Genomic DNA, 21,980 nt, shown 5'->3' with positions numbered 1-21,980 from the left:
TGAATGTTTGGATGTTCTTGTGTGTGTGCACGTGCAAGACTGTCAAAAACTGGAGTCAGCAGTCTTAATCGTCCATGGCTTGTGTTCTGCAAACACATACGAGCTTCATCACTGTGTCTGTCACGTGACTCTGTTCCTCTTTCAGGCTTGAACTGATTGTAAAACTAAGGACATTATTAACTGTCTTTACATTTATTTTGAAAGATGAAGCTCACGATTATGGAAAAGGGGGTTAAATTTCCGACGAGTGCTTGTGGTGTTCATCCAATCACAATGCACTGGGTAAGCTGGCCAATCAGAGCAGACTGCGCTTGTCAGAAGGAGGGACTTTGTAGAAAACGACACGTTTGAGAGAGGCGGGGCATAGAGGACCTACAATAATGTACAGTATTTGAAAAATAATGTGTATTTTTTACATTAAAGCATGTCAACATATTCCTTTTCACCAAATACACAAAATAATGATCTTTTAAAAAGCATTATATGACCCCTTTAATTACTCATGATGCATGCGCAGGCTTTTACTGCATGTAAACAACGCATGCGTGTGGTGCTAATGACGTAGAACACATGCACTGTGCCTTGTTTACATTCAGAGAAGAGCACGCATGCATCATGATACTCTCCAAAATGGCACCAGGGTGATGTAGACGAGAAGAATTGTTGAATAAAGTTGTTTTTGTTTTCATTGCACACAAACAGAATTCTCGTTTCAGATAATTAAGGCTGAACCGCTGATGTCACATGGACTATTTTGACTATTTTGATCACTTGCCTGGAAGTTTCTAGTGAGTCTGAAGACGTTGTTCAGGTGTGTTTAATTAGGGTTGGACCTAAACTCTGCAGGACAGTGGACAAAAAAATGACAAAAGTGTGTTTTAGAGTGACCTCTGACCTTCTGACAGATCTCCATGTGCTTCTTGAGTCCGTGGACGGTCTTGCGAGTGACGACGGAGCAGGTGGGACAGACCACTTCCCCTCTCTCAGAGATGGTGTTCTGCCACTGGGCTTCAGCAGGGGGAACTGAAATAAACAGATATACATGGTTCATTAAGTTTAAAGTCAGTATGATTTTTTATGTTTTTGAAATAAGTCTCCTTTGCTTACTAAGAATGCATTCATTTTATGAAAAATGCAATACATTTTTTTTTATATTATTACAATTTGAAACAGCTGTTTTCTCTTATAATATATTTTAAAATGCAATTTATTCCCGTGATGCAAATCTGAATTTTCAGCATCATTACTCCACTCTTCAGTGTCACATGATCCTATCATTATAAAGGTTTTTGCTTATTTTTGTGGAAACCATAATACATTTCTTTCAGGATTCTCTCATGAATAGAAAATTTAAAAGAACAGCATCTTTTGTAACATTATAACTGCTTTTCAATAAATGATCCCAAATCTTTCAAACAGTACGGTGCATTTCTATATTATATTTCATCTGTAACAAATGTATTTTTAATTTTATACATTTATTTCAAAATAGAGCTATTTATTTGATTTGTGCTATTATTAGTATTTTTATATATATATATATATATATATATTTTGCTTTATTTGAGTTATTTCACACTGCTTTGGTAGTACATATGTACTGGATGATTTTATCATGCAAACATACAGAGCAGAAAGAGAGAGAGAGAGAGAGAGAGAGAGAGAGAGAGAGAGAGAGAGAGAGAGAGAGAGAGAGAGAGAGACCTGAACTGTTAGTAGCAGCTTCTTTTCTGGAGGGAGCTTGAACCGACTGCTTCCTCTGGGACTCCTCAGAGAACAGAGCCCCTTCCGCCCTCTTCATCCGACCTGCTTTCAACTTCTCCTCCACCTTATTCATTCCTGTACAACACATAACAAATTACATTCTGGAAAAGTAGAGACTTCAAAAGTCACGGAAATAAAAGTATGACTACAAAAGAACAAACAAAAGAGAAATGAAGAAATGAGACTCTCAATCTCTCTTGGTGGTCAAAGAGCCTTGTTGTGTTGTAGTCTGTCTTGTGGTGCTGTGGTTCTTAAACATGCACCATTGTAACTTCAACAGGAAATGAAACACTTCTACACCTATAGACCCCATATTAGCACCAACAGGGGTAATTATGATCAAAGAGTACATGGTTGCTAATTAAATACATATGGGGCAAAAAAAAAAACTGAAATCTTGAGGTGTATTTATTGAAAGGAGGCCAGGACTAAACTGAATAGGAAACACCACTGTGAGGCAGTCAGTCAGTCAGTCAGAAAATAAAAATAAAAAGATTCAAGGCAATCTAGCAGATCACTAAATAGAGACTTCCTGTACTCAAGTTCCCTTAATGAACGAGTTTGGCTGTATACAGAATAATAAATTAATGTATTAATTGATGTAACAAAAATGTACAATAAAAATGACAAAAATGAAGCAGAAATGGAAATATGAGCAAAAAAGCCTCTGTAATAAATTCTGCTGTCATTTAAAATGATGAAGGTTCCATTTGTTATTATTACTTAACTACAACTAAAGTTAACATCTAAGTGAACTTATAAGGTGTAATTAATCTAATCATAATTTAAGTTCAATGTTTACTATAACATCAAACTTTAAAACAAGTTGTATCTTTTATTATTATTTAATGGACTTAAGTGGACATAATAATAAACAGTTATATTTTTATTACAATTAATAAACATTGTAACAAATGTATTGCTCATTGTTAATTATGCATTAACTAATGTTCACTAACAGAACCTTATTGTAAAGAGTTACTTCTTCTAGATCTAGAAGAATTACAAATATCAGATGAAATATAGGATTAGAACCATATTAAGTCCATGGAGATCTTTTTCATTTTTGAGCGAAGAAAACGGACTGGCTCAATAACAAAACTCTTAAATACAACTAGCCCCTGGGTTCAGTGGGCCCCAAGATGCAGCTCCACCTCTGAGCTTAGTGGGTCATGAGGGGCAGCTCCACCTCTGGACTCAATGGGCCTTGCGGTGCAGCTCCACCTAAAGGCTCAGTGGTTTGCATTTCTGCGCTCTGTGTGTCCCAGCAGTATGTTTACTATTTAGTCATTTACCAATACTGTTATTAAATATTTACAGATTTTCTTCTATTTGATGTTGATTGATATGTTTGTTAAACTGCCATACTACTTCACTGAATGATTCAGTTTTTATACACATGGACAGCACACTGTTTAGTTTTATGAAAACAAAAATGTTCCCTAATAAATCCCTCTCAAATTCATATCCAGAGGGCAAATATTGGCCCTTAATAAAAAATGTAATTTACTGGCTAGAAGAACAGATGTGAGGGTAGGAAGAGTGAGTTTACTAACTCACTGCAGGGACAAAAATGAAATCAGCTTCATAAAGGGACAAAATAATGCATATAAATTGCAAAACATACAGGGTTAAAGTTAATTTTTAGTAGCTTTAAGACTTCAGAAGAACAACAGAAGTCATGGGAGGTCATTATATAAAACGTGTATGAGTGTGTGTTTGTGGCACCTTTCAAACCGAATGTTCCTGAAATAGACGGCTGCTCCCCGGTGAACTTCTTTGGAGTTTTCTGCTTCCTCCCTGGCTCAAATGAGAAGAACAACAACAAGAGGTCAAACATCTCAATAACACAGCAAAGAGCTGCATTCATGGTTTATACATTCAAGACCACACTCGTGAGCTTCTGCTGTAAGTTACAGTCTCATAATGATGCTCAAACTTCAGTGCAGCAAAGCACCTGCTGTTTCACATGCTGCGGTTCCTCTGCTGGAGAAACTGACGAAGCTTCAGGAACCAGTCATGGGAGCAGAGAGCAGATGTGTTTTTTGTATGTGTGTATGTGGTTGATTGTCAACTTGTGTCACACAAACACTGCCTCCTGTTTTTCCTGACATTTCAGACATCGACACACACACACACACACACACATGCTGTCCTCGCCCCTGGCTCCGGAACAACAAACGGAGGGATCATGTACCCAAACAAAGGCCATAAATAGTGGACTCACAGCACGAGCCACACCGACATCTCGCAGACACACTGCGTCTCTGCCAGGCACACACAGAGACAGAGACAGCAGCCGCCACCAGTTACCAGAGAGACTTAATGACCAGCAGCCCTCAGATGGAGCCAACACTGAGAACATACACACTGCTGCTTAAAGGGCCAGGCCACCATTTCCTACAAAAGTCAATGAGGGCGATCTTGGTCGTGTTAATGAGAAATGTTATAGCAATTTTAAGGCTTTTGGACATTTTAGTACGGAAAGTCAAGAGAACTGGGACTTTCCTTTTGAGGTTGAACAATTTTTCTAGATGATGGACCACTGGTTATGCATTATTAACATGACTTCAGTTTGTGGAATCACCCAAAGGCAAGTTGTACTGCTCAGAGTGAAACCGTGTGTATGAGAAAAATAAAATTGACTTTGTGCAAATCTGAAAAATCCTTTGGATCCACCGGTGTGAAAGACTTCTAACATCCAATTCAAACAAATGAATAGCAATTTACTATTTTCCACCAATTTCAATATTTTAACTGCAAAGAACATTTCATTTAATTTAATTTAAATTTCAAAATTTAATTTAAATGTATAATCTTATATTTACATTTATAATTGTACATGCATTAACTTTTATTTTAAAATTATTTAAATATTATTTATTATGAACTTTTATTATGAACAAATACACTGCATATATTTTTTTTTGTAAAGAACTTAAAGAATGTAAACTGTTATACTGAATTTAAATTCTGAATTTTATATTTACATGTATAATATTAAATATATAAATTTTACATGCAAAAAAACTATTTTAACTTTGCAAAAATCTGCAATAATAATTGAAAATTATAAGGTAAATAAAGGCTGCTGTAAACACCTGCTGGAAAATGACCATGTTCACAAAACATTACTGATTATTTTGTCATTCGTGCATGACAAATCAATTTTGACTTGTCAAATGACTGATTTTCCAAGCCATTTTTAATTTTACCTATTTGAAAAATAAAATAAAAACACTGGCAAGCAGAATTCACATGCAAATGTCCCAGAAAACTGAATGTTGTACCAAAACTGTACAGTAGTGATATCATGAATGAAAAGCATTATAGTATTACATATGGTACTTCAAACAATATCACGGTATTACCACTAATCTCAGTGTGTAGCATTCTTACTGTGCTTCATTCTCTCAGGGTCCTCCTCAGGGAAGGGTGGGGGTAAACTGCCCCCCTCGCTCTCACTGCCCCCAGTGTCTAGGGATGTCCCCTGCTGCTGTTTCCTCTCCCGCCTTAGGGGGGCGCATTCCCCATTCTGTGAGGGCCGAGACACCTCCTGGGTCTTCTTCACCTTGAAAACGACGGGCCTGAAAGGGAGCGCAGGGAACACAGGGTATTAAAGTCAATCCACAGAGGACTGGTGCTATAGTAACATAAGAGGACTTCATCTGGAATCTAATGATGGCAGTGTGGAAAACAAGTCATGTCCTGAAGCGATGTGACTAAAGGCAGAAATTCAAAACGGCTCCAAAAATTCATCACAAAATATTCCAACATGTGGGAATATGGTAAGGAAAGCATACTGAGCTTTCAAACCTTTTTTTGGAATTTCCCTTCACATGGCTTTTCTGTTGTTTGGGTTCAGACTTGGGATCAGATTTGGTGTCCGAGGTGACCCCGGTCTTGTTCTGCATGGTGACCCTTTCTGGATGGTTCCACAGCTTGTGCTTCTGAAGACGCACCTTGGTGGCAAACACAGCCTCACAGTACGGGCAGCTGTGACTCAGCTTCTCTGCTATGGTCGCCTGAACGCCACACAAACACACACACAAACTCAGGTCAAGTTCCACAGGTCTCAGATCTAAGCAAAAAAAATAATAAATAGATAGTGGGTTTTTACAAAGTTTCATTTGACTAGTTGTTACAGCTGATGGCGACTTTTTTCAGCGCTAGAAGTCGCATGTTCAAAACAATAACAAAGATGAAGTTTGATGATGCTATGAAGGAAAGTGGAAGGATGGGAGATGCCGTTTTTACCATTTAGAGATGTATTTAATTCACAAATCATGTTCAGGGTTGAGGTAATGAATTGTTTTATTACCTGTACCTTACAGTTATTTAAACGGTGAATAAATTATGCAGAGAAACATTTACATTGTCAACGAACAGTATGACTGATTTCTATCTAGCATGAGTTTGAGCACTCCCGAAAAGCTCCCCTTATAATCAGTAAAGCTGTCTACGTATATAGTGTTTGATGAAGCAAACTTTTCAATGGTAGCTATTATAATTTTTTTATAAACAATATGTGTATTAATATAAATATTGTTATTAAAACTATTTTAGATTTTAGCATGTTGTGCTTAGCACCAAAGTTGTGTCTTTAAATTAATTCTTTTTAATAGTCACCAAAAATGGGTAAGTTCACCCAAAAATGAAACTTCTGTCATCAATAACTCACCCTCCTGTCATTCCAAACCGATAAGATCTTCGTTCGTCTTCAGAACACAAATTAAGATATTTTTGATGAATTCCGAGAGCTTTCTGAGTCATGGTACTCTCTTGAAAGCACATCGAAGAAATTGTTGAATAAAATCATTATTTTTGTTTTCTTCAAGCACAAAAAGTATTCTCGTAGCTTCAATAACATTACAGTTGAACCACTGATGTCACATGGAACATTTTGATGATGTCCTTACTACCTTTCTGGGCCTTTGACATAACAGTTGTGTAACTATCTATGGAGGGTCGGAAAGCTCTCGGATTTCATCAGAAATATCGTAATTTGTGTTCGGAAAATGAACAAAGGCCTTACGGGTTTGAAACATTAAAGTAATTAATGAATTTGAATTATGGGTGAACTACCACTTTAACACATTTGCTGATGTCATGAAAAAAAAAAAAAAAAACAGTTAGACCTCAAATACTCTGGCAGACATGATCCTAAACCAAGCTTAATTTTACAGGTACCCACTATCTGATTTAAAATTAATGTAGTTATATAGATTTCTATTAATAAACGACTGTTGGTTGCATTCATGGTTTTGCAGCCCATGACAGTGTAGTCTGGATTTGAGTTTTTACCCCTTGGCATCGCTGATAGTGATATTTAAGTCCGTAAATACTGGGGAATTCCAACCAGCAGCCTGAGCATGGACATTTCACCCTGGAACGACTCTTAAACTCCTCTTTCCACTGAACCATCATATGGGCCTATGGCGAGGAAAAACATCACACACACACACACACACACACACACACACACACACACACACACACACACAAGAGAGGCATTAGAATCTATTAGCAATCAATTCACTTCCACACGGCCCTCTGAGAGATGTTTCTTCTCCGAATACAACAGTTGGAAATAGTTTTGGAAAGTCCCTTTACTCCTTTCGCAAATAATCACCAAAAATCCCAATTTGGCTTAGCCTCATTCCTTCATCACTGGCCAAAACTGATATTTATTGCTTTACTCACGGGAATAATGCGCAGCTCCTGCACCTCCACGCGAGGGCGTCCTTTCTTCTTACCCTCTGATTTCTCATTATAGGAGGAACCTGATGAACATGAACATTTCATGACATATTGTACATTACTATTTTGAAAGATATACTGTATTGCAGTGAAGCAATTATTATTTGCAGTTGACTTAATTACATTAACACTGCCATTATTGGATTTTTGAAACACTGCATTAACTATGACATTTGGACACTTAAAATGTATGAATGTCTTGGCAGTTCATAACAAAAAGGGAAAAGCAATTGACATTTATGTGAATGAAACAGAGGTACTTATTTCAAAGGCAAAGCATTTCACAAAAATAAGTGTTTGGACACTTTGTGGCTGTCAAACATCACCACTAACATTACCTTAACCGCCACCCATAGGGTGTAAGAGTTTTTACGTTTTGAAAATGATAAACCTGTTGTTCTTTGGAACAACATGCACTGATGAATTAGTCCAGGAAAGTGAATTAGAAAGCAAATAGCGTCCATTTTGACTTGGTGCCTTCTGTGGAATTCCAATCTTATCCTATCCTCCTTAAAACACCTTGATTCTATCAAAGAAGAACCATTAACCTTACTTCAGATTAATGTTTGGTTAAGAAACTCCCCTCAACAACTCAAAACTGAGGCTCTCCATATGTTCCAGACGTCCCCACGGGGACTTTAGTGAAGCTGAACGAACATTTAGAGAGACAGTCAATTGCAAATGCATTCTGCGTACAAATTAGTGGCATTGCTTATTTCATGCAAGTCCCAGGAGAATGAAAGATGATAGCATGTGTTGGTTTTCTGGTTAGCGGAGGACATGGAAGGTTGCTGCAAATCTATATGAACGCTGGCAAGGTCAAAACATTGAGCAAACGGCAGATAATTACACACTAATACTCCATTGAGGCTCGCTGGCTTATGGCTGCTAAGCAACTACATAATAAGGACACTTACAAAGTGGCTTCAGACAAATTGTCTGCAGTGTGTGTGTGTGTGTGTGTGTGTGTGTGTGTGTAAATGAGAGTGATAAAGGCCTTTCACAGACTAGAGTAAATGAACCATTAATCAGCATGTCTTTGACACAGAGGACACACTCCTTGAGTTAAAGGAATATGTCACTGAAAAATGAACATTCTCTCATGTACTCAACCTCATATCATTCCAAACACATATGCAGATATCAACACAAACACATTTTTTAAGATTCTATACAATGATAGACTGTATGTTCATCAAACACCAAAAAACACTATCAAAACACCAATAAAGTATATAGTCCCTATGAGTCAAGACTCCATATTTCATGTGTTCTGAAGTCATACGATAGGCTTGTGTGAGGAATATACTGAGATTTGATAATCATCTTAAATCAAATACATTGCTGTTTTAATTGAATTACTTACACCCCACAAGATGTTGCACTGGAATTTAATTTGGAAAGACAGAAAGACAAATTTACTGAATAAAAAAATAAAATAAAGTCATACACAGACATTACAGAACCCATCATTAATTTAGACTAAGAATAACTTTTTCTGCTGATGGATAGAACACATTTTTTCATGAGTCATTTCTCAAAACTAGGCTTAAAACTGATTTAAAATAATAATTCATAAATTTTTCAGTAAACAATGTTGTTTATCACATGATATACTATATATTATACCATATATTTTGTGTATCTAGAAGTGAAGTAACTAATTACAAACAGAATGTTACTCAAGTAATTTTTCTCAGATATTGTACTATTTTAAATTCATTTAAACTATTTTCTGACAAACATGTGAATTACAGTATGTACAGTGTTTCTACATTTTTAAAGGGTAACTAAACCCCTGGTCAAGGCCTGACTCCACCCACTGGCAATATTTGAAAAATGCTGAAAAGTGGGCAGATCACAGCGGAGATAGAGGGGACGAACCTAGGGCGGGGCTGAGCGAGTGCGGCGTGAACCTGAGACTTGCAGTGACGGATTGATTGACAGCTGCTGTCAGAGACGCTAAAATGGAGAGTGACTGTTATGACGCAAGTAGCTTTGCAACAGAGTGATCATTTGAAGTAGAGGACTTTTCTCCTCCACCTTCACCTTAACCCTTTCACGCATAGTGGTCACTACAGTGGACAGCTATTAAAAAAGCATTTTCTTGAATTTGCACGGGTTTTTATGGCAAAGCTGCACATCAATCTCTTCATTGGACCCTGGTGCATCATCCTATAAATTGCAACCAAGTGGCAAGCCTTTGTGTTTCGATTTTTTCCCCCTCCAAACCAAGATGTCCAAGGGTCAGTCAGACATGCCAAGTTGCTCCAGAATATCCACCTATTCCTTCTATCCTAGGAGACTCTTGTAGGTAAAAAAAAATAGTGCAGCATAAAGCAATATCTAATGAGTCATATCACAGTAAAATTTTCCAAGTTTTGATTTTAGATTGAGAGAAAACTCTGATTAATCACATGTCCACTGTAGTGGACGTCATGCATGCAATGGCTATATTTCAGCTACAATTCATAATTATAATGTGAATATTGTTTTTGAAATTTAAAACTTAAAAACTTAATATGCATTGACTTTTTCTACTGTAAATAAATGTATTTGTATTATTAGAATGTAATTTTCATTGACATCGAAAAAAGTCATGTGATTACATAATGTATGACACTTGTAATGCATTACTTTACTTGTTAGATCAAAAAGTAATCTGATTTTATAATGCATGTTATTGTAATGCGTTTTTTTACTAATAACATCAAAAAGTAATCTGATTACGTAATGCATGTTACTTTTAATGCGTTTCTTTACTCATAACATCAAAAAGTAATCTGATTACATAATGCATGTTACTTGTAATGCGTTTCCTTTCTCATAACATCAAAAAGTAATCTGATAACGTAATGCATGTTACTTGTAATGCGTTTCCTTTCTAATAACATCAAAAAGTAATCTGATTATGTAATGTGCGTTATTGTAATGCGTTTCTTTACTCGTTACATCAAAAAGTAATCTGATTAGGTAATGCACATTACTTGTAGTTAATTACTTGTTAGATCAAAAAGTAATCTGATTAGGTAATGCATGTTACTTGTAACACATTACTTTACTTGTAACATCAAAAAAGTAATCTGAATGGGTTATGCATGTTACTTGTAATGTGTTTCCCCCAACACTGATCATTTCAGATGAGATTGAAAAAACGTATTGCTAGGTTTTCTCAGAGGAGGGCTATGATAGAAATGTGCATGTCCATCTTGAACATAATCATAATTATCAGCTAATAAGGGTAAATCTCCATACTCTGGTGCACTGGAGGGAGCATCTGAGTGGTTTCCACAGTTGTACCTTGACAGGCTGTAGAAAATTCTGATGAAATCACGTCCTCATGTTCTGATATCATAGATACGCGAAGTGCAACTTGTATGAAGTTGTATGAAGCCATTGCAATATTTTGCATTTATTTTTTTTTGCATATATTTTATAGTTTTCACATTATTTGATATTTAGATTAGTTTGTTAAATTCACATACTTTATCTGTTTGATTATTGTCTTATATTTAATACAGTATATCTTCAGTTTAAACCAAACGCATGCTGTCCACTCAAGTGGACATCTGAAGATCTCTTTGAAAAATTTGTAAAAAAATAAAATAAAAAAATCAATTCTTGTTTTTCATGCCCTAAGAGCAATAAAAACACATAGGAAAAAAATCCTGACTGAGGTTATCATAATTCATGCATGAAAGGGTTAAGTGGAGGATGTCAAGGTGTCTGTTCATATCAATTCGAGCCGCTGGCTCAAAATGCGGTCTTAACTCCCGCACCGCGTCGCTTTTCAGCGAGAGCTGTGTGGAGAAGCCCATTTCCACCTCCATTGCATTGGAGAAGCAATCCCGCGTAAAATGCAGTTTGCACACTCCAGCTCTAGGCGGGAACTCGCGGTCTTCCAGGCCAAGTGCATGCAACCAGCAACACTACACCTACGTACCATCCTGACCACTGTACTAAATACAGATGAATCTACGCCAATTGAAGCTATCCTAACTGATGCAATACTATGCTACTAACTAACTGTGCTTCTAACAATACTAACATTACACTAAAAACTATGCTAATTTACTACATAGGCTACACAAAATAATCTAAATAAATATATAATTGCTATGCTAAATAGATGCTATAATAGTCTATCCTGGTCGTTTTCAATAATCGCAATTCCAACTCCCGACTCACTACAGTGATTTTGACGGAACAAGATGGTTTTATACTGCCAAGGGCGTGGTAGCTCGTACCAAGGGGCGTGGTGAGCTGGAAACTGCTTACGTCACCTGCCACCGCTTACGTCACTTGCCACCACAACATACAATAGGAAAAATCAACTGCAGTAGCCACCGTTCAACCTGAAGAGGGCAGCACTCAGATGTTTTTACCCCATATATTGTATAATTAAAACACTTTATACTCAAATGTCAAAAAAGTTACTCGAATCAATGAACAGCACTAATAAAGCCCCATTCTTATATATCATTAACTAAAAAAAGTTGGTTTAGGGTTTAGTTACTCTTTAAATTGGAGTGTGCAGTGTGTATAATCGCAGATCAGAACTCTCATCTTACTACTCATGAGTACTTTAAATTACTCTTTTTTTTTTTTTACAAATATACTTTTACTCTACACACCTTTTGTTTTGTTTTTGGAAATTAATGGTACTTTCCAAGTTACAGATACATAATGTTTCTATGTAATGTTTTACATTTCCATGTATATAGCCAGAATGTATATTCATGTATATACAGAAATGGTATGAACTGCTTTGAATTTCATTCCAATATTAATTCCACTTTGTTGAACTGAAACATGAATGAGAATTCTACATCTTGTTAGCCAACACAATTCAAATTTAGGAACACAACCCATATTATACGTAAGATCTGCATTGTAAGTAAGGGATATTGTACATCCAGTTGGTTGTTTTTGCAGAATTAATCTGAATGGTGATCAGAACCCGGCGTGACTGATTTAAAATGTTGCAGCTTTCAAATCAGAACTGAGTATCCAGAGAGCTGTGTAACAATTCTATAAAACATTTTTTTCCATGTTTGATGAAAGAAAGCCATACAGGTTTGGAACGACATGAAGGTAAGTAAATGATGACAGAGTTTTGAAGTTTGGGTCAACTGTCACTTTAAAAAATCACATAAACACTCTGTATTCGTATTTGTGCTCAATCCTCTCTCTCTGGGTATGGAGGGCAGACTCCTTCACTAGCACACTCCCCTCGTTCACAATTAGCTGTGTCCTCCATCACAGCGGCTCTCCACAGAAGTGTGTGGGAGGGGTACAGGACACTGGAGAGTGAAGAGGAGGGGGAGGAAGGGCAGATCTGAGAACAAACAACTTGCTAATCACCTCACCGAGTCATGCTACAGCAGTGGCTGGCTTTGCTCTTTTCTCTTCTCCCCACCGATGACCCTGTTAACCAGAGCGGCTACAGGGAGGATGGTGACCGAGGCAAGATGCTTTTGTGCGTTAAGAACTAAATGAAATCAAAAATGACCCATTTACTGTTAATAAAACTGCTCAAAAGTGACAGCAAAGACACAGTGAATCTTACAAATAAATGTACTGTATTGTTTCAAGTTTTTTTTCCACATAAAAATATTACACAGCACAACCATTTTCAACATTGATAATACTAATCATGTTTCTTGATCAGCAAATCAGTATATTAGAATGATTTCTGAAGGATCATGTGACACTGAAGACTAAAAAAATTCAGCTTTGATCACAGGAATAAATTACATTTTAAAATATATTCACCTAGAAAACAGTTAGAAAACAGGGCAGCTGTGGCCTAATGGTTAGTGACTTGGACTAGTTACCCAAAGGTTGCTGGTTCGAGTCTTGGATCTGGCAGGAGTTGTTGGTGGGAGGGAGTGATTGAACAGCGCTCAATACCCATGGCTGAAGTGCCCTTGAGCGAGACACTGAACCCCCAGTTGATCCCTGGGTGCTGGATCTATAGCTGCCCACTGCTCCAGGTGTGTGTTCACTTCTCACTGCTGTGTGTGTGCACTTGGATGGGTTAAATGCAGAGCACCAATTCTGAGTATGGGTTACCATACTTGGCAAATTTCACTTATTTTAAATTGTAATAATATTTTACAGTAATACAGTTTTTACTGTATTTTTAGTCAAATAAATGTTCTTTCTAAAACATCTTACTGACCATAGACTATATATTAATTGGTGGTCGACCGATATGTGTTTTTTGACAGCCGATGCCCATGTCTTGGAAAGCAGGTGGGCTGATATAAAGCCAATATAATTTTTTTTATTGATATTTAAGAAATTTGAAATCATTTGACAATGGATTAAGAAAAATAAAGTGTAAACTGAACATACTTATACTTTAGATGGCAAGGTATTTTTCACAAATAAATAAATATTTTATAAAAATATAATAAAAAGGAAGTAAACACTGTTACCAATGGGGCAATTATGGGATTTAAATCCTGCCATGATTCAAAACTGAAAATAAAGTTCTGAAAGGTTGAAACTAAGTGTTCGAAAATTCAAAATCTTACAAAAAAAATTTTGCAAGATCGAAAAATAAGATTTGCAAGCTTGCAAAAAAAAACTCTGCAAACATTGTTTTTGAGATTTCCTTCTTCAGAACTGCAACATTTTTTTTACGATGTTGCGCAAAAATATTTTTCAGAGTTTCAAATTTGTCAGTGTTCTCCCAGTGTATTAGATTGTTTTCCAGGTTTGAAAACTGGTGTGCGAATGTGTGAAAAAAAGTTTTGAAACTCTGAAAACTGAGGTTCGAAAGGGCGAAACTTATTACATTACATTTGCACTCCTATTGCAGACAATTTTTTCAGAGCCGAGTTTACAACACCCGCTTTGCGGAGATACGCCCACACAGTTGCGAGCTTGCGTCTCACGTGATTTGTGGCAGCGTTGTCACGCAGCTCTGCTCTGAAACTCAGACTGAGCGAAAATGAAGCTTCGCAACCTCACAACTAAAAAAAGGCCTGGAGGGAGGGCCTTCTGCTTCTGCTCTGCTTCTGCCTTCAATGCTCTGCTGTCTGCTGACGTACAGTCCAATCACAAGTCGTATTTACTGGAAAGGTGGGATTGACAGACTGCTCCGCCAATGACAAAAGCGCACAGGAAACGCAAAATAAACGGTCCTAAAATTTAAAAAAGGTTACCGACTTGCTGCCGGAATTCACCATACAATTGCCAGTAGCCACTGAGTTTACCACTGATGGGCCGGCGGTGCATCAGTATACACACTCACCTCACGCAGCGAACGACTCACTTTCCTCAACTCAGTTTCTTTTTCGGGGGGCGGGGGGTTGGTCCTGTAGCTAATTTCACATAATGATTACAAATTACAAAATCATAATTTTTAAAAAGGTTTTATTGAAAAATTTGCCTTATTAAATGAACTGTTATATATAAGCTTTTTTTTCCTTCTGGGGCCTGAAATTGATGAATTTTGGTAAATATTTAGCTAAATGTGTTTTTTTTTGTGCTGGTAGTAGGCTAGTGCTGGCACCTTGACTGGTTTAGGCCTGTCATGGATAAATAATGATGACAATAAAACCGCCAGTAGGTGACAGCAAAACCATGGTTTAAGTATTTATTGAATTGTTAAAATCAAACTTTTCGTTCAAAACGGCTGATTCTATTAGAAAGGAAACAAAAGAGTCTATTTGCAGTGGTGTCAAAAGTATTGGCATTCATTACTCAAGTAGAAGTATAGATACTAGGGTTTAAAAAGACTTTTGTAGAAGTTGAAGTATCAACTCAAGCTTTTTACTCAAGTAAAAGTGTAAAAGTACTGGTTTAAAAAACTACTTAAAGTATAAAAGTAAAAGTAATGCAAGGGAAAAAAATGCCATTAAGAACAAAAGCTTAGGCCGCACCACAGGGGCCTATTGTGCACTACCCCACCTTCTCAAAAAAACATTTTTCTAAAGGCCATCGGCCATAATGACTATAATGTTATATTAAAATGTTCATGTTGAAAAATTTGCACTAGGCTACATGTTTCAGCCGCATATATGCCCATTGAAAATGAACGCACTTTAGTACAATGCAAATACATTAAAGGACTAGAGATATGATGACTAGTTTCCTATAAGTATTGTAATGGTGCAAAAAGTCAAACTTCAGAGGCATGTCATCAATAACCTTTAATGGAATGTAAATGTACATCCAAGCTTAGCTGCAGGAATCTACGAGGGCAATGGACAAGAACATTGGTGCAGGCTTAGTAACAATTACTCTTGTATGGTTGTCTATTTACAATAAACATTATAGTGCTGTCAAAATGAATGATTAATCCAAGTGATTAATCAAAAACTAAAAATGAAAAATAACTCATAATCCTGATACCTTCTTGATTGATAGCTTCCTGTATTCACTACATACGTCTGCTATGTCCGGTGTGTGTGTGTGTGGGGGGGGGGGGGGGTAACAAGTTACAAAGTTGGTAAAGCCTAGTTATCACAACAATCGCAAACGATAATTTATTAAAACGTCTCGCTACCAAACTACCTACAGTTGCTTAATTTGTGGAGGACGAAGAGAAAGCACCATTTTGGTAATTGAGCCAGTAATGAGAAATAATAACTTTTAAGTAGGGTCCAGTGCCTTTTCAATACTTTTAAAATGGTATCGGCGCCTAAACGGTGCCTGAACCGATACTTTAAAAAAAAAAGAGCAACAAAAAAAAACTATGGATAACATTAAAGAACATTACAAATATTTAAAATAAATCCATAGCTTTCACCTTGGATGCTCTCATTTCTCAAGTTATGCTTCCCTTAATCTAAGGCTAATGAATGTATTTCACAATCTGGGTCATTATTTAATACAAAACCACACATAATGTTTCTACTGTATCTCTGTCACTTACTCTGATATTTAGTTAAGATGAGTGCTGTCTGTCACTGTCTTTAATCAGTTCTGTGAATTACTGTATGCTCATTCTTTATAAAGTAGCAACAATATCGTTTGTAAAGTACAGTACTGTGCAAAAGTCTTAGGCACATTAGTATTTTCACCCCAAAAAAAGGTTTTAAGCCAGTTATTTATATATTTTGCTGTAGTGTGTCAGAAGGAAATATCAGTTTGCCATTAATTTTAATAATAATCTAGTGCGATTTTGAATGCACAAGCAGTCTGACAACGGCAAAATGAATGTTTGGAAATGTAAACTGATATTTTATACTGACACACTACAGCAAAATAAATAAATAACTGGCCGAACGCCATTCTTTTGGGTGAAAATACTAACGTGCCTAAGGCTTTTGCACAGTAGTGTATGTATGAAGTACGTATGATTAAGTATATTTAAATAAGTGTAATTAAAGTATGTGTTCGTTCATATGTGTTAAGGGCTAGATTTTCGCTGGAGGAAACAGCTGTGGTGTGACAAGCGAAAACTTTACAGTAGCTATGAGAAACCGACTGCTCCCTCGTGACCTTTTGTAAACTGTATTTATGACAAAGAACTGCACAGATACTCATATTCTAACAATCTATCGATAAACACACACCTTGTGTCCTCTGTCTCGGTATGAGTCCGCTCGCTGTCTGCGGTTTGAAGAGCGCGCTGAAAGACGGAGAGGAGACCGGTCTGACGCCGGTTTAATTTGAAATTTAAGGGGACTGACTCTGAGGCGATTGGATACCTGTTCCATACCCAACCCTACTTTTAAGAAATATATTTTTTGATAAACGAACCCAACACTGGCTATGTCCTGGCTGGAGTGTGATGTGATTTGTGTCATGTGCAGGTGCGATGGATCGCGTACAAACCAATAGGGTGTCGGAATGGTATATGTTTATACTTCTCATCCAACCACAATCAAATTCACTCCATCCGAATGGCGCGATTTATCTGGATAGGTTTTTTTTTTTTTTTTTTTGAATGACGACAAGCCGGAATGAAATAGCAGTATTGAAGCTGTTTTTAAAATGTAAGGAGTAGAAAGTACAGATACTTGCGTGAAAATGTAAAGAGTAGAAGTAAAAAGTAGGCTGAAAAATAATTAATCAAGTAAAGTATAGATACCCAAAATTTCTACTTAAGTAAGGTAACGAAGTATTTGTACTTCGTTACGAATGGACTGTTGAATCACTGGCTCACTTGATTCGTTGAAAATCTGCTGAATTCAAGGAACAAAACACCGTGTTAAGGGGCCGTTCACATGTCGCGCCTAAAAACGCGTGGAAAACGCACCGCGTTCTCCTTCTTTCCAAAGCGCTCGGGCAGTTGCGCTCCTAAGGCGTCTGCTGTTGCTAAGCAACCATGACCTGCTCTCTCCATGAAGACGCGGAAATTTCAGCAAAGGATAAATGAATTTGCAGCACTAAAAATCGCTTGCAGTAGCTCTGCTACTAAATTTATTTCAAAATTCCTTGGCTGAGCTTTCAACGGTTTTATGTTTAATGTTTTTAAATTGATGCGTTGCGGACGCGCCTGGAAAAAACGAGTTGCTTCTATTATGAAGCCGCATATCGCGCGTCTACATTGGAAATAACAAACTTGAGCGCGCAAAAGACGCGATATGTAAACGGCCCCTTACTATGCACTGTTGTAGCTACAAAATTAATAGCGCATTTGTGCTCGCGCACATGTGCTGATACTCAAGATTTGCTTAATGTTCAATGAATATAAAAACATAAAACATTTTTTTTTTGTCATGGCTTAAATTATAAGGACATTCTAACTGTATTTATTAATTCTAACAGGCTTCATTGCGCAGTGAATGCTTTTGGACTCTTAGGACGTGTTTTTGTTGGGTTTTTGCAAAGTCGGTGACTCAAAATGTCAGCTCTATCCTCTCTCAATCCGTCACAAACAGACAATGGAAACAATAAAAAACAACTAAAGAGCAATGATATACAAGTGCTATAACAAGTCTCAGTTAGCTTACACGTAACAAAGGCTTTTAAATAATATAATAAAGAAAACAGAAAGAATAGAAAAAGAATAGAGCAAGCTAGTGTTAGAGGTCTTTTTTCACCTTTGTTAATTGTATAATAAAAGATAACCGATAGAATACAAAAGATTAGAAAGCTTATTATTATTCTTTTTTTTTTTAAAAATAGTGTTAAAAGGAAGTCGTGGCCTGGTGGTTAGAGAATCGGACTCACAATCGAAGGGTTGTGGGTTCGAGTCTCGGGCCGGCAGGAATTGTGGGTGGGGGGAGTGCATGTACAGTTCAATACCTACGACTTAGGTGCCCTTGAGCAAGGCACTGAACCCCCAACTGCTCCCCGGGTGCTGCAGCATAAATGGCCACCCACTGCTCTGGGTGTGTGTTCACAGTGTGTGTGTGTGTGTTCACTGCTCTGTGTGTGTGCACTTCGGATGGGTTAAATGCAGAGCACAAATTCTGAGTATGGGTCACCATACTTGGCCGAATGTCACATCACTCACTCACTTTTTTTCACTGTCACTAAAGTTAGTGGGTCAAATAAATTTGGAAGAGATGTGTTTTAATCTGATTCTTGAAGATGGATAAGGATTGAGTACAGACAATCCAGTAAAGATTTACCCAAACGAAGGTCTAAGACTACAGAATATCCTCAATGCAGAAAGCACTCTCTTTCACACACACACACACACACACACACACACACACACACACACACACACACACACACACAGTATCAATTTTAGTGATGTGGTGGAGAACAAATAGTTTATCATATGTTTTAAACATTATATATTTATTAGCCTACTTATTTATGTTATATATATATACTTATATTTTATATATATACTACTTATATAATATATGAAAATACAGATGTTTAGATTATAATTCAGGTTTATTTTTTTATTATTTTTTTTTACAAAATATAGATTTTAAAATGTCTCAATACATATAGTCTCTAGTGATTGCAGAAAAAGGTTAACCATGCATTCATAAATTTGTAATAGGCAATTATTTATAATTTTACTGAAATATTTTAATGAAAGTAAAAAATACACTGTACACCTTTCTGAATATTTAAATATAATATCTAAATATTCTTTTGGATGCACTATAGAAGTCACTTTAATTGTAATATTCGGTTTCTACATGAAGAGAGAGTCAGTGGTCCACTGCGTGAGGAAAGTGAGTCGCCAGCTGAGGAAAGTGAGTAGAGTGTGTATACTGATGCACCGCCGGTCTATCAGTTGTAAACTCAGTGGCTACTGGCAATTGTATGGTGAATTCCAGCGACAAGTCGGTAACCTTATTAAAAAAAAAAAAAAATCGGTAACCTTATTTTAGAACCGGACCGCACGCCATCCTAGACGGGACCGCCTTGCGGCCAGAAATCTGTGCATCTTCTGTTTGCGTATCCTGTGCGCTTTTGTCATTGGCGGAGCAGTCGGTCAATCCCATAGGTTTGTGAAATTAAATGCATATTAGTCATTCAAAGCTTTGTTTAAATTATATAAATGCGTATTGCTTAATGCTGACGGCAAAAAAGAAAGTATTATAATGTTTGCCTTTATATTACTAATAGGCCTAATATAAAAGCAATCCTTATAATACTTTCTGTATACATTAATTCTTTTGTTTAACCGTTCTATCTGATTATTAGACAGACTTCTATCCGTATTAGACAGAACTGTTAACGACAACGATGAACAAGAGAGAGCGTGTGAGCACTGTGTCTGATGTGAGTCTGATGTGCCGTCTAAATAAAAGTCTTCACCTCAAACACATCGGTCAAGCAGAAAAACTTATCAGCCGATGTCGTTATTTGAAAAAATGCCGGTATATCGGTTGACCACAAATATTTTTATAATATTTAATTTTACATTTCAAACCCATACTGTGTATTATCTTATTAAAAAGCCAGGTAAAGCTATTTCATGGTGTCATTGTTACACATTACATATACTTACTATAGAAATAACTCTGCAACTTACCCTAAACCAAACCCTAATTCTAACCCTAACCACATGTAGTTAATTCAGTCAGGACCACTTCCGTCAAGTATATTTATGACAATTATAATTGCATACAGTTAGTGTTGGTGGTATGGTTATGTTTTGGGCAACACTCCACACGCCTGTCCATGCAGTCATGCTTGGACAGAGCGGGGAGAGCAGCAAGACAACCCCCCCTGGGGTACAGAACAGAACCATTATAAGCATATATAATTACAATTCACAATTACGTGAGTTGTAAACAAAATGTGAGAGACTGCTTCAAATGAAGAGACTGTAAAGAAAAAAACAAAGTTAGATCGGATTACAGGTTCAGTTAGTGGAGTTGGGGTTGGAGGAGGGAGTTAATTGCAAGCAGCAATGCGATGGAAGAGACACTGAAGAATGGGAATTTAAATAGACCGCAGGTGATAGGTGTTAAGACTGGATTGGTACACGTCAGGAACAGCAGACTGTCAGCTGATGCAAGCGTGACTAACGTGGCCTGACTGAACTAACGCAATGCTCGATTTAACATTAGTTAGTTCTTAAAATGTATAATCAGGGGTGCACATAAGTGGTCCGCATGCGCGACAAAAATGAAAAATGCGTTATATAAATATGTTCTGACAGCGCATTTGCGTACCGACATGGTTGACAGCTGTTAATACACAATTAGCATTTTAGATCACAAACTCAACTTTACTAAATAAGTTTTATATTTAACCTGAAAGCATAAATCTAGGCTATGCCATGCCGTTTTCAAAGCACAATGCAAAACTGTGACATTCATCCACTGACGCTCTTTAATCAGCAGCGCTAAATCCGGAAGCGCGTATACTTACTTGCGGCAACCCGCCAAAATAAAAGCCTGCTGATTTTAAGTTTAAATATGATGAAAATATCCAAAGCGACTTAAAATTGGGGGAATACATAAAGTGATCCTTCTTAAAGAGGCAAACAAAGAAAGTAGTAGTAAATATTTGCATGTTATTTTTAAGTTTACTATAAAATAAATGTATTTGTATTTAATACTAGGACTGCCTTATATTTTCAATAATATTATCACACACTATTATTTAGTTTGTTAACTATTATTTTATTTTAAAAAAATCAATAAATAAAGTGCAATAATATTATAACTATTATTAATTATTATTTTATAGTTATATTTAATGGGTCACGCTATATGCAGTGTGAGGACCAAACCAAATCTCCAGGTTCTCTTATGAGAACCAGGCTGAAAAAATTATGTGCACCCCTGTGTATAATTACACTATAACAAGGGCACCTTTAAAATAAAGTGTAACCAAAAGCTTGAAAACTCTTAAAGAGTTAAATTAAGAAATACTGTTAAAGTGTTAAACTGTTTAGTGAATTAATCTCCTCTTACTTTAGTTAGGGTTAGGTGTTATTAAATTTGTTGTTATTTTTTTTCCAGAAAGCTTAAGTTTGTGGAGGGATCTTGTTGTCATATCACAAGCATTCCCGGGACTTCTTTGTGGAGGTATCCCTCTTAGTTTTGTGGTTTTAGTCCTGTTGA

At 36.7% G+C, this 21,980-nt stretch overlaps 1 protein-coding gene across 1 annotated transcript in view; it reads right to left on the bottom strand.

Moving 5' to 3' along the window:
* Positions 1-21,980, bottom strand: part of LOC132117948 (zinc finger protein 512B-like) — a 75,362-nt gene that overhangs the window by 28,251 nt on the left and 25,131 nt on the right. Inside the window, exons 3-9 of the mRNA XM_059527337.1 lie at positions 7,468-7,547; positions 7,069-7,197; positions 5,581-5,789; positions 5,164-5,351; positions 3,493-3,564; positions 1,705-1,839; positions 896-1,023 (exon numbers count right to left, since the gene is read on the bottom strand). Coding sequence (XP_059383320.1) covers positions 896-1,023; positions 1,705-1,839; positions 3,493-3,564; positions 5,164-5,351; positions 5,581-5,789; positions 7,069-7,197; positions 7,468-7,547 — 941 coding nt within the window. The remainder of the gene's footprint in view (positions 1-895; positions 1,024-1,704; positions 1,840-3,492; positions 3,565-5,163; positions 5,352-5,580; positions 5,790-7,068; positions 7,198-7,467; positions 7,548-21,980) is intronic.

This window comes from Carassius carassius, chromosome 37, assembly GCF_963082965.1.
Source record: "Carassius carassius chromosome 37, fCarCar2.1, whole genome shotgun sequence".
Taxonomy (NCBI): Eukaryota; Metazoa; Chordata; class Actinopteri; order Cypriniformes; family Cyprinidae; genus Carassius; species Carassius carassius.
The sequence above is the reverse complement of the archived record's forward strand: the minus strand, read 5'-3'. Positions and strand labels throughout refer to the sequence as shown.